The sequence below is a fragment of the Cebus imitator genome, unplaced genomic scaffold (assembly GCF_001604975.1).
Source record: "Cebus imitator isolate Cc_AM_T3 unplaced genomic scaffold, Cebus_imitator-1.0 Scaffold322, whole genome shotgun sequence".
Classification (NCBI taxonomy): domain Eukaryota; kingdom Metazoa; phylum Chordata; class Mammalia; order Primates; family Cebidae; genus Cebus; species Cebus imitator.
Genome location: NW_016107637.1, coordinates 571,214 through 584,916, shown reverse-complemented (window position 1 = coordinate 584,916; position 13,703 = coordinate 571,214). Strand labels below are relative to the sequence as shown.

At 49.9% G+C, this 13,703-nt stretch overlaps 1 protein-coding gene across 2 annotated transcripts in view; it reads right to left on the bottom strand.

The window, feature by feature from the left end:
• Positions 1-258: 258 nt before the first annotated feature.
• The window catches only part of DMRTB1 (DMRT like family B with proline rich C-terminal 1), a 26,767-nt gene continuing 13,322 nt past the window's right edge, over positions 259-13,703 (bottom strand). Inside the window, exons 2-5 of one of the 2 annotated variants that reach the window (XM_037729891.1) lie at positions 7,682-8,294; positions 6,051-6,223; positions 2,874-3,069; positions 259-1,157 (exon numbers count right to left, since the gene is read on the bottom strand). In XM_037729891.1, coding sequence (XP_037585819.1) covers positions 1,090-1,157; positions 2,874-3,069; positions 6,051-6,223; positions 7,682-8,252 — 1,008 coding nt within the window. In that variant the 5' untranslated portion in view covers positions 8,253-8,294 and the 3' untranslated portion in view covers positions 259-1,089. Of the gene's footprint in view, positions 1,158-2,873; positions 3,070-6,050; positions 6,224-7,681; positions 9,006-13,703 lie in introns of those variants that run through there. The other variant, XM_017504413.2, reaches the window with a different exon arrangement.

Sequence of the window (13,703 nt, the reverse complement as noted above, 5' to 3'; positions counted from 1 at the left end):
TTTACATTTTGTGTGTCTGCATCAGATTTCCTTAAAAGGTCTCCACTGCTTAAAAATAACAACAGTAATGATACATAAAGTAGTCTATTAGCCTGGCCCAATCCTCCCACTTGATAAGGTGGGGGGGAGGTAGAACAGGGAGGGCCTTGCCTAAGAGAGTGCATCAAGGCCACCCACAGGCCACAAACCCACGCCCCCCAACCTCCTGCCAACACTGCCTTCCACCAGGATTGAAGAGAGAATAAGCTTCCACGAGGATTTCCATTGCTTATTTTATTTCAGTAGCCAACTGCCCCCAGAGAAGAAACTGCTCATGTCACAGGCGATCAGAGGCACCATTCTATTACCTGGGGACTTCCTCAGGGCTTATCAACAGCCTACTTTTTAAAGTTGGCAATCACTATAAAAACATCAAATAGTCAAACTAATAAATTTTTTAAAACCAGAAACGATGCCCATTATGGCTGAAACTGTATGGAGGGGAAATAAAGTAGCCCCAGCAGCCAGGATGCTTGCTAGTAAAGCCCCTTGGAGGAGGGGCAAGGGGCCGTGGCCTGGAAGACGTGGGAGACAGAGCAGCAAGGCAGGACGCTGCAGAACCTGCTGTCAACGACCCTGGTCCTGGCTGCTGGCTCCAGCCACCTGGATGAACTGCAATGTTGATGTCTGTGGTCCCCCCAGTGCCCTGGAGGACCAGGCAAAGGCAGCAGAAGGCTGAAATAGATGGGGCCTCCTGTGCTGGAGTGGGGCCTGAGGAAATCAAATACTGCCTTAGGGCTTATTCCAATAAATGGCAGTGCAACCCAAGAACAGTTAAATTCATTCCTAAATGGGAGCTTCTCCCAGCCACCCACTCCTCAGAGCCCTAGCCCTCCCCTGGTAATGGCTTCCTCCACATTCCTCTTCAACTGCACAGCACAGGACAGAAAGAAACTTAGAAATCACTCTCCCTCCTATCTTGAACTCGGAATCAGTTGCTATCTATGCCTATCAACCTCCTTCCTCCCACGTATCACTGAATGCAGACAAGAAAATCATTGCTGGCGTCCCCAGTGCCCCTCTCTCCTGGCCGGAGGGCAGGCCTGGGGCCTATTTGGACTGCTCCTGAGACGATGGCTGGCTGGGCTCATCCGGCGGCACCTCTGCATCCTGGTCATCTGTGAAGGACAAAGAAGGGGGCTGGATTTAGAAAGAGGGCAAACTACAACTACCTATTTACAGATGAAGATTTTCTTTCTTTCTTTTTTTTTGAAACAGAGTCTCACTCTGTTGTCCAGGCTGGAGTGCAGTGGCACAATCTTGGCTCACTACAGCCTCTGCCACCCAGGTTCAAGCGAATTCTGCCTCAGCTTCCCAAGTACTGGGATTACAGGTGTCCGGCACCACGCCCAGCTAATTTTTTTGTATTTTTAGTAGAGATGGGGTTTCCCCACGGTGGCCAGGCTGGTCTTGCACTGACATCAGGTGATACGCCCACCTCGGCCTCCCCAAAGTGCTGGGATTACAGGTGTGAGCCACTGTGCCCAGCCCAGATACAGATTTTCCATAAGCCTTTCTTGTCATTCCCAGCCCCAGGGGATAATAAATTTTCTTGAACTTGTTAGGCATCAGGAACCTGGAATCTTAGCCTTGGCTATGTGATTCAGATTCAAGTTCCAGGTCTCACGCTACCCTTCACAAGCTGGGAGGAATCAGCAAGATACTTCACAGCTGAACCTCTGCTTCCCCTTCTGTAAAACGAGATGTATCCACCTTGCAGGGGCAGCATGGGGACCAAGTGAAACAGACAGCCATAGGCCACCTTCACCAATGCCTTCATCACTCCAGGTTCTGTTTAATCCTCAGAATCCTCATGAGATAGGTACCATTATTAGTCTGCTTTTACATATGATGAAACTGGAGCACAAAAGGGTGAATAAGCTTGCCCAAGTTACAGAGCTGGGCAAGTACTAGAGCCAGGCCTCATACCCAGGCCACTCAGCACTGGGGCCAGTGGCTTTCAGCCATATAACTGTACCACTCCAGCTACTGGATCTAGGCGCTGCACACACAGGAAGTGTGTAACAGGCCTGTTTCCTCTTCAGCGAAGTGGGGATACCACCAGACTCCCCCAGCTCATAAGATGATCTGACAGTCACTTTAAAGGCCTAGTTGAGTTTGTCAGTTCTTTCCAAATCACAGGAGCCCCAGGGGAAGACTGAAAGGAAAAAAGTCCTAGAAGCTTGAAAGCTCCAAGGGCCCTCAAAAGAAAACCCAAAACATTTTCACACCCAAAAGTTTCCTCGACCTTCACGGTAAGCTAGTAAAGGGACCCCTTTTACAGTTGAAAAGCCTCAGTGCCTGGGATCACCCAGTGCCCCAGTGGCAGAACTTGTGAAGGACAGATTCTCTAGCTCCTGGTCTGGCTCCCTCAGAGTGGCCTGGGGCAGAGGCGTAGCCCTACCACACTGGCTCCTGCCACTGCTCCAGGCTCTGCATCTGCTACCCAGTCCTAGCTGGAAAGGCCTGGCACCTCTGGTCTTCCAAACGTACCATATGCCTGCTATCCTCCACAGCTCTGCCCACAGAGCCAACAAGGTGAGTGAACAGGCACTGGATGGACTGGGAGCTAGACTGAGAACTCTGTTCAAATCCCAGCTCTGCCATGTAAACTTACAAGAACTGCTGGCGGCCTGGTTTCCTCACCGGGAATCCCATTCCCACCTCCCTTAGATCTGTGCTTATGGGGACTGGAGAAGGGGTTAAGAAAGAGCTCATCCTAGGGCTCAGCGTCTTTTAAGTTCCATGTCCCTTCTTTCCACACCTAATCTCTCTTCAGATTAGGTACCTCTTCCTCCAGAAAGTCTCCCTGGCTCTCCTGGAAGCTCACTCACCAGTGTTCTCTTTGTCGGTATCAATCAGGACGGTCAGTGAGAAAGATGATGGAGGTGGTGGTGGTGGTGGCGGGGGGAGGAAATGGAGGGCAGAGAGGTATCCTGGTGGGAGGAACTGTGGTTGCGGTGGAAGGGGAGGCAGTGGTGGCGGTGGCGGGTAGTAGCTTGGCTGGAAGTCTCCCACTGGTTCCGATGCCTGCACAGCACACACAGCAGAGAGGGGAGAGGGTTAGCCAGATGGGCTGACCAAACATAGCTTTCACCCCTGAAGTTGCGGACTCCTGATGGATTAGATGCACAGCTCCAAACACACAGGCACAGGCATTTGGAAGGAGGCATTGGCATTCAACAAACACCTGCCAAATTATTGAAGGCAAGAAGCAACACAGGCAACCGCAGATAAGCATGGGAACAGCTGAGTGGTCAGAGTGACTGAGCCCTTCTGTATGTGCCAGGGGGATTGTGCTGGGGTGCTCACGAACCTAGGAGGGGGTTCTATTACTAGCCTTGTAACGATGAAAAACAGGTTCAGTGAGATGAAGCTACGGGCCCAGGGCCCCAGAGCTGCTTTGTGGTAAGGGCAGAACTGGATCCCAAGTTGGCTGACTCCACAGCCCACTCAGCTGATTCGGCGGCACTGCTCTGCACTGGGGAAGGGTCTGAATGCATCCCAACCCCACAGGACCCCCTGTCTGGCACGTGTGGTGACTTAAACTCAAGTGCCAGGGGGCCTTTGGGAGAAGAAATTGGCAATATGGGTGTAGTGGAGCTGTTTCTGAGGCAAGATATACTGGTGACTTCAGACAAGTGGCCTCACTGACCAACACTTGCTGCTTCTCTTCCTTCTTCAAGGGATGGACTCCAACCCCTTACCACAGCACAGGGCTCCATCACAGGATCTGGAGGGGAATGACTGCACAGCTCTGAGCTTAACTGAGAAAGACACGAACGTCCTAAGAAATAATACTGACTTTTGTATGTAGCTCCTGTCATTTACTTTTCAATGCTTCAGAGCAACGCTTCCTGAGCTGAGTTTCAGGGATCCCTGGTGTCCTACAAGATATTTCTTAGTATTCTTAAAAGTGTTATTTGTTAAGTGAGTTTGAGGAACCCCACATAGTACTCCCTACATTAGTGGGTCACACAAAAGTATATTAAAGGCTTAGAAGAAGCTGTAAAAATCTCCTTAGATTAACCCAGCATTTCCTAACTTCCTTCAACCACCAGGAAGGGGAGAAAGCCCACTTTTAAGCACCTACTATGTGCCAGACCCTGAGCTAGGTAGTTCACATGCATCACCTTATTTATTCTACTCAGGAGCCCTATGAAATAGGTCTTCCTCCCCCATTTTACAGACCAAGACCAAGACCGAGTGAGGCCCTCAGAGGTCAGGTAACTGCCACAGAGCACGCGGTTGGGACACGATGGAAGACGAGGATTGGACCCTAGGTCTGTCCACCTCCAGGGCCTGTGCTGTCCTGTGAATAGGAGAGCAGAAGAAGCCAAGCAGCAGCAGGTGGGGCAGGGACAAGAACAAGGAGGAGGACGCTGCTCTGGGGAGCACCTCCATGCCTCGGCAGGGGGCAGCAGGACAAGGATGAAAGTGATTCAGGGGCTCTTGGGCTTGAAACAGCTCACAAATCAATGCCTGATCCTCTCTCCAGACGAGAGAGGGTGACGGGGGATTATTAGTGCTTTAATTCCAAGCTGCCCAGCCAAGCGTTTCCCTGGATCACAGCTCCTGCCTGGGGCCTGTGGTGGCAGCTCGGGCCCAGATAAACCAACTGAGATCACACTCTTAACAAAGGCCGTCTGGCAGGCCTGTCAATCAGAGCCCTGCCCTGGACGCCAGGCTCCAGGCTTCTGCGTGAGCAGACGGAGCATGCTCTACTTGGTCAGAGCCCCACTCTTTGTGTGGAGGCTGGAGATGCCTGGTTCTCCCTGGACAGTGCCCACAGATGTCAGGCAGGCAGCAGTGGTGGTGCAAGTCAAAAGCCAGGTGTGTTCTACCTCTGTATGAGAGAGGGAGGGGCAGTGGGTAGTGCCTGGGCTCCAGAGTCAGGGCAGGCGAGGTACCAGCACGACCTGGTACTGTCACCAATCAGCTGTGTAACTGGAATCCCAGTCTCTCTCTCACCAGTTTTCTGACCCTGGCCAAAGACTTGGCTTCTCTGAGCCTTTTTTCTTAATGCTACAAAGGGGTATAACACCTACCTTGAAGGTTCAGTAGGCGCCCTGGAATTATCAAAGCCAGTGGCTTTCAAACTTTCTTTCCTTGAACCAATGGAAAATTATTTTTACGTACAATTTTACAACATCTAAGACAAGTGGGAGAGATGCTGCTGCCGCCAGGCTGAGGCAGGAGTGAGGACCCGGTGACCTGTGTGTCTGACCTGCCCCGGCACAGCCCGAGCCCCACTGGACGGGCTCCATGCTCTGCGGCTAATGACTTTCATTAGGGAGGAAGGGGGCTTTTAGCCATCCTAGTCTGGAAGGAGCTGGTAACCAAGCCATAAAACCCAATCACACTTGCCTTGTAGTCCACACCACAGGGGTGACCTGAGGTTACACACTCGGTACTCAAAATTCCCAGCTCAGTGAGAACACTAGCTAGTAACTAACTTTTATTAATCTTATAAAAGGATTAAATTTCATTCTCTCAACAGGTATTTCCTAAGGTGCCAGGTGTTTGGGGGAAGGGTTCTGTATTTTTCATCACTCAGCTCAAACGCCACCTCCTCCTGAAAGCCCTCTGCAGTCTCAAGTGTGCTATACCTGTGGGCAGGGAGCCTACCTCTGGTCCTGGCTCTGCCCTAAATTTTGTGGTCCCAGGAAGTGATATTCCCTCTCTGGAGGCCAGCAAAATGAAGGGCCCTTCTAGCATCAGCATGAGTCAAGGCAAGTGTCACCTGGAAAGTCCAGAGCCTTTCAGCCCACAGCCCTGAAATGCACAGGCCACCGTCCAGGCCGAGTGGTGCAGACTGGTCCACACGTGTATGCTCCAGATACACACACTGTACCTGGGCAGTGCCTTGCCTTCCACCAGCATTCGGGGGCTGGCACGGAGTCGGGCACACGGTTTATGACAGTTGGCTTCCTGGGACTGAGGATCCATCAAGGCGGCAGGGGCAGCTGGGAGGAGGAAGAAGCTGGCAAGGAGTGAGGGGGGGGACTCACCAAGCCTCCGCCTTGGTACTGGCTGCGGGACACATGCCGGAAGCCCTGCTGCAGGGGGACGCCAGGAGGGGCGTCCGGGTAGCCCAGCGGGAACGGGCAGTAGGGGTGCATGCTTGAGCCGCCGGGGTACTCAGAGCCCAGCGCACGGTTCGGGTTGATGCTCAGATGGCGCCCTAAAGAAGGCAAGCAAGGGGGTAAGTGTTAGACACCGCTGGGAGAAGATTCCACAGGGAGGCCCAGGGTGGCGGCGCCATCAGCGCTCCGTCCACGCACAGACAGCCCGCCCCGCCCTTCCTTCCGCTGGGCCCTCACTGGGTCTCTATCCTCCAGCCAGCCCCGCTGCTCTGGAGTCCTCCGCAAGGCCACCAAGCCCGCTGTGGGCGGGGGCCGCCTGCAGACCCCACCGCGCCCTCGGCCGGCAGCTCCCGGCTGCCCTGCACGCCGTCAGCCCGCACTCTGCCTCCTCAGTGCCGAGCTCCTCCTCCTCCGGGTCACAGCGAACCCGGCCATGGCCCGAGCTCCGGACACCGATTTGTGTGTCTCTTTGATCAACCTTGTCCCTCCCACAAGGACAAGGTCCTTGAGGGGCAGAAATGTGACCCCCGTCCACCATCACGAATGCCTGCCTCACGGTTCGGCTCGGCCCTGCTTGTCTGTCGAGACGGGACAAAGAAAGGCGGCTTCTCCTAGAATTGTGTCCCCATTAGACGGGGCGTTTCCTGGGGATCTCGATTTTCCTGGATAGCCAGCCGGGAAGGCGGGACGAGCCTGCGAGAGCATCCGGACCAACGCCCTGGCACACAGAGGGCAGGAGTTTGCCCAGCGTGACGGGGCGAGTGGCCCCCGGCCCCCTGCCGCGGCCCAGGCCCGTCCCACCACACGGCCATGCGGGGACACCAGGAAAACGCATCCGCACCGAACCCTGCGGCTTTTAAAGCTTCAAATGTACATGTAACTTGAAACTGTACTTCAACACCATAAGCTCCAAGACGCAGGGAACAATAATTTATGTACAAGGTGAGGCGAGAAAAGGTAACATCTCAACAGACCAACTGTCCTTTCTAGTGGAGTAAACAAACGGTCTCACCTCACCCGCACGTGGGGACAAGGCAGAAACAGTGCGCAGGCGCACTGGGCCACGGCCGGGGAGGGGCCTCCCGACCGCACAGGGAACAGGGAAGGAAAAGTGCGCAGGCGCAGTCGTCCTTGCGCTAACCCGCCAGCAGGAAAATTCTGGAATTCTGGAGGAGGAGCCTCCAGCCCAAGGAAATGGCGGGAAGAGGTGCGCAAGCGCCGTAGGACTGGGCTCCTCGAGGCCTCCCCGCAGAGGAAGCTCTGCTAAGTCGACTGGACGCCATTTTGTTGTTGTATGCTAGAATGGCACAAACTACAACTAAATGTTAAAAGCCCTCTGAACTGCCCATTCCTTTGTTTCTTTTTTCTTTTTTATTTTTGCGAAAAGGTACCCAATCTAAATCCCTGTTCTAAGAAGGGTTTCTCCAAGCAGAATGTCCGCTACCCATGGAAAGCATTCTCCCCACCCTGAATGAACCCCTACACCAGCTGCCCATCCAGGCTGGCCTGGGCTGCCAGCTCCGGGAGCCATCCGCGGTACCAAGGCCACAACTTACCGAAGTCGGCGAACGGGGGGCTGGATATAGGCCGCAGCGGCCTGCGCAGGTCCAGGAGGCCGGGGCAGCCTCTACCTGTGGTCTCCGCCCCGAAAGCGGGTCCCGCAGGGCTGGGCATCGCCACAGCGGCTTGCTCGCTCGGCCCCACGTGGCCGCGCCCACCCAGAACGGGCCGGAAGGCGCTCGGACCGGGGCTCCGGCCCCGCGGGGGCCGCTCGAAGATGCAAGCTGCCACGCGGCCCTCGGGTCCCGGCTCCGCGTCTCCGGAGGCGGTTCCCGGAGGCAGCGGGCGGAGGCCTGGGACGCGGATGGGGCTAGGGGCGGCGGCCGCAGCCCCAGAGGCCTGCTCGGGCCCCGGCACACACTGGGCCGCCTCCTGCTCCTCCTCGGCGGTCTGCCTCTTGAGCACCTTCTGTGCGGCCATGATCTTCTGGCGTTCGGAGATCAGGTAGCACTTCTCGCAGAGGCACTGCTTCCAGCGGCACTTGCCTGCGTGGCCCTTGACAGGCACCAGGAAGCCGTGGTTCCTGCATCTCGAGCACTTGGGGGTTCGCAGCATCTTGTCGGCCATTGGCAGGGTCAGCCTTCGTAGCACAACCGCCACCTCTGAAAGCTGCAGAGCAAGTGGCGCTGGAATGAGCCGCGCCCCACAAGTCCCTGGTTCTGGGGACATTGGATACACTTGTAACAAAGCGGCACGCAGTGTCCCAGGAACTGCAGCAAGAACCTTGCATTTTCACTCCTTTTGGGGGGTGCACAGTTTGGAGAGTTTCTGTGCATTGGGGAATTAGATGCAATGGATTGGATTGAATTGAATAAATTCTGCATGGGATGCTATTGCATGTATGTCATTTAGCTTATCTGAAATCTTAGGCATTTAATTTTACAAACTCTGTTCCCGCCACCGATGGAAGGTATTTTGTAACTTCAGGAAAGGCCGAGTGATATTCAGTGGTCCACATATTTAAAACTCAGGATGAATGTAGCTCTCAGGAAGAAACCCATTCCAGTAGGAAAGCACTATAAGAGGCACACCGCATTTTTCCTCCCCAAACCTTCTGCTTCTGTGGCATTTCTCTGCCCTGCAGAGATGTTTCCAGTATATCCTCAAGAGCTCAGTGCAGTGTGATGGTTGCTCAAGGGTGTGCCCTTACAGTAATTCCCATTTCTTGAGAGTCTTGGTGTAGAAGTGCATTTCTGGGAGATGGCACATTGCTGATGTTGATGCCTTCCAAAGCGACCATAGAGTATTTTAAAGTAAAATAGAATATTCTAGCACTAAGCCTGGCATAGTGACGCCTGCCTGTAGCCCTAGTTACTCCGGAAGTTCGAGACTAGCCTGACCAACGTAGCAAGACCCATTTCCAAAAAAAAATTTTTTTTTTTAATTCTAGCACTAGTTTGAGTCATTGCTTAACCGCATCATGAATTTCGTTATCCTTGTAAAACAACCAAATCTTGGGACATCTAAAAAAGCTAGCACAAACGTCATAGTTTACCCAAGGACATTAAATTATTATTATTATTATTATTATTTTGAGACAGACTCACTCTGTCACCCAGGCTGGAGTGTAGTGGTGTGATCTCAGCTCACTGCAGCTTCCACCTCCCAGGTTCAAGTGATTATCCTTCCTCAGCCTCCCAAGTTGCTGGGATTACAGACACCAGCCACCATGCCCAGCTAATTTTGTATTTTTGGTAGAGACGGGGTTTTGCCATGTTGGCCAGGCTGGTCTTGAACTTCTGATCTCAGGTGATCTGCCCACCTCAGCCTCCCAAAGTACTGGGATTATAGGCATGAGCCACCTCGTCCGGCCATTCAGTCATTCTTTAAAAACAAATTTGTGACACCCTGAGGTCTGCCGCCCCCGTCTGTTCCCCCGACACCAACTGCCTCTCCTCCCCCCCTCCTCCCTTCTTCTTTGTCCTAAAAAAGGAAAAAATGGCCACTAACAAGCTGAAAAGCTTCTAATTAGGATCAGTCGCATTTAAGGAGGTAGTCACGGTTACTAGGTGGCTAAAACTTGTGCATTTTTCATTGCCCTTTCTTTGAATTTCTCTCTTTCTGGTGGTAGAATGGGAGAAGCCCAAGTCTGGTGTCCACTTTGATTTCCTTGAATCTCTGATTGTAGTTGTCCCTTGCATTTCTCACTAGCTGCCTGGGAATATGAAATGGTTGCTATTCGGGGGCTTATTAGACCCTGGAAAGTGAAAAAAAGGTTTGTAAAGTCTTTTTCTGCTCTAAAAAAAAAAAAAAATCCTCATTTTAATAAGAAAATAAATGTTTCCTGTATTGCTTGGCTCTTTAGGAACTTCACTGGTAGCTTTGCATCCATTTAAAGAGGTCTAGGTTTGTTTCTCCTTTGCTCTAACAACCTCTCAGTTAACTAAGTTTTTATTTTAAAAATATGATTAGTGGCTGGTCGCTGTGGCTCATGCCTGTAATCCCAGCACTTCAGGAGGCCAAAGCGGGAAGATGGCTTGAGCCCAGAAGTTCCAGACCAGCCTGGGCAGCATGGTGAAATCCGCCTCTACAAAAAATACAAAAATAGCCAGGCGTGGTGACTTGCACTCCTGTAATCGGGAGGATTGCTTGAGCCGAGAATGTCGAGGCTGCAGTGAGCCATGTGTGTGCCATTGCACTCCAGCCTGGATGACAAAGCAAGCCCCTCTCTAAAAAAAAAAAAAAAAAAAAATGGTTAAAGGACAGACAAGCTCTTTTTCTGAATCTAGCCAACAAAAAATGTATAGTGTTTTCACTGACCTTGTCTTTTGAAAGTGACACTTAAAAATCATAGTTTCAGTACCGCTGTCAAAAAATCTGGGGCATAAGTTGCATTGTTTCATAATACTGCAAATTGTAAGGTCATTTTCTGCGTTGTTAAATTTGAACATCAGGTGACACTGGATAACAAGGCTTAAAAACGAAAACTACTCATTTATATTTCATGCTTGACCACCCAAGCTCTCTTCATTTTCTCATTAATATTAATAATTTAAAGCAAAAATCTTCTTCAAAGCAAGCTATTTGAGTTAACACACTTTAGCCTTGTTAACTACAAAATGCTTTCACAGCTTTTGGGGCAAAATATACCCAAGGTGATGTGAATTTGCATAGTGCTTTGAGAACATTAATAAACAATCATGTATTTTTTTAATCAGTACTCATGTTATAAGATGCAGAAACCCCAGGGTTTACACAGTAAACAAATCTAAGAAGAAAAACACTAGTTTATTTCTCTCTTTCCCCCTAATGTCTCAATTTGTGTAGGTAAATTTCAACCGAGTTTTATTCACGCAAATGGATAGTTTTGTTCTGTTTAGGTTGATGGCTGATTACTTCTTAGACTGCTGCTTTTTTAAAAAAGAGATATATACACACACACACATATATATGTATATATACACACACATTTCTTTATTTTTTTTTTTTTTTTTTTTTTTTGAGACAGGGTCTGGCTTCATAACCCAGGCTGGAGTGCAGTGGTGTGGTCTCTGCTCACTGCTACCTCCACCTCCCTGGCTCAGGTTATCTGCCCACCAAGGCACACATCACCACACCCGGCTAACTCTTGTATTTCTTTTTTAGAAGCAGGGTTTTGCCATGTTGTCCAGTCTGGCCTTGAATTCCTGGACTCAAGTGATCCACTGACCTAGGCCTCCCTAAGTGCTGGGATTACAGGCATAAGCTACTGTCCCTGGCCTTGAATTGTCATTTTAAAAGATAGTGACATGATGTAAAAGCAGAAAACAGGAAGTTTAAAAAGGATGGGAGCAGTTAAATACACAGTGAATGACTTCCTTTCCCACACTTAAACCTTGGGATATTTACATTTAAGAAAGTTGCCAACTTACAATTGCTGAAGAATCACAGTTTGACTAATTAACCACAGTGAAGCTGTTTGGTGGTCAGAATCTGACTTCCAGCTTTTTTTTCCCCAGAGTCCCTAGTTTCCTAATGCTTCTTCTATTTGGTTAATATGATTGCTGCTGGTACAGTTTAATTCATATTCATTTTAAAGAGCCTTGCATTATGCAGTGCACGGGGGTATCATTTATAATCATTAAATATTGCATGCACTAGAATGTTTCCTTGCTGGCAGCACTCAATAGTAAGGAAGGGCTTTGTTTTTTTGCCTACAGCATCTTTCCCCCAGCAGCTATAACCCAGTTATCTGCTAGCTTCCCTTCTTTGAGCTCTCTCCAGAGAGCAATGAGAACTTTATTGAAGATTTCATAGAAGAGGTGGAGGGGAGGGTTTACATGATACATCCTATGGCAGATGCTTTAAAATCCTGCCTTAGCATTTCTGTTCTCTCAGGATCCTCCTCTGGTGAGCCACACCCAGTGGTCTGTCTTCCCACAGACCAGTGCTCTGTCCTCCCACTGGCCAGTACCCAGCCTCTCTAGTTCCTTTCTCCCTTCTCCATTTCTGTCGGCTTCTGTAAGGGCTGTGACTATCTTATTTCCCTTTATGTCTAGCACAAAATTGATATTCAGGAAATACTTGTTGAATGTATGAATGAATTCTCCCTCTCCTGCCAATATCAAAGTTATCTCCTCCCAGTTGGCTTCATCAACTTTCCTCAAACATTGTACAAGTGCTCAGCAAAACACAAAGCCCACAGTGATCAAGGCCACTCTTCTGACCAGCAGAATTGGTAGACTGACTTTGGTCTTGAGCTCACCCCCTCCCCTAATGGCTTAATAATAGCAATAATAATATTTAGCACTTTCTAAGTGTGTATATGTGCCAGAAACTCTTAAGTCCTATATATGTATTAAGTCATATAATCCTACTAACAAGCATCCAAGGTAGGTTACTGTTATTATCACCCCCATTTTATACACGAAAAACTGAGACCAAAGAAGTTTAGAACTTCCCAAGATTTCACAGCCATTAAGTGGTAGAGTCATGATTCAAAGCCAAGAAATTTAATGTCAAAGACTTTGTTATTAACCATATATTTGCTAACCCAAATATTTCTTCTAAACCAAACAGCAATCTCCCCAAGAAAGCTTTGGTGATGAATAGAAATGTCTGTATCATTGTATGCTCTATTACAGTTGGGACAAAGTGGGGTAAAGGGGTTTAGCAACCTGGGGAAATTTCCTAGGTGCCCTGCTTAGCTGCTTTCCTCTATCCATGATTGATATTTATTGAGTGCCAACCACGTGCTAAGCATGAGGCATGCCGAAGTAAGTAAAAAGGCAGGATCCTTGCCTTTAGGTCTACATTCTAGCTGGCAATCCAGACTGTAAACAAGTAATTCCAGAGTAATAAATGGCTTTGGGAGCCCATATGGAATCCTAAACTCCCTTGAGAAATCAAGAAGACTTCCCTGAGGGGCTGAATTTTAAGCTGACGCCTAAGGATTAGTAGCCAGCCACAAAAGCAGAAGTGTGTCCCACATGCTCGGTGGCCTGCAGTGTGGCTGTAGTACAGCAAGGCTGAGACACTGGTGGAAAATGAGGTGGAAAAGTAAGTTGCAGCCAGGTTGTAGAAGGAGTCCTTGAGGGAAATTGACCAAGGAGAAGAGGAAATGACATGGCAGAGCCAGGCCAAACTATAACTTTTGTTATTCTTTCAGAAACCAAAACAATCAGTAATTAGGACTTGTGCAGGTATTGCAGGATTAAAATAAGAGTTGAGTGGGGTTTTCCTTGAGGTGGTTGTTCCAAGTGGGGCACACATTTGAGGCTAGCCATGGCCCAAACCAGCACTGGGCCAGGCAGGGTTGTTCCTGTTAACCCTGGGACGCCATTGACAGTTTCATGTGACCTCTCCTAGGAATCTTAGAGAAGTGAGGCAAAAAACACTAATGGAAGGCAAAGGAGTACGAGAAAAGAAGAGCGTGAGGCAGTTAAACAGACCAACGCTGTTGGAGAAGCTGCGAAAGTAAAGACTGGAACAAGCGATTCTGTGGAGCAGAGGAGAAGTATGCTATCCCGGCAGAGAGGGCATGCTCAAAGTGCTGCTACTGTTTGACCCAATAGCACTGGCCTTTGTTCTGTCTTGTTT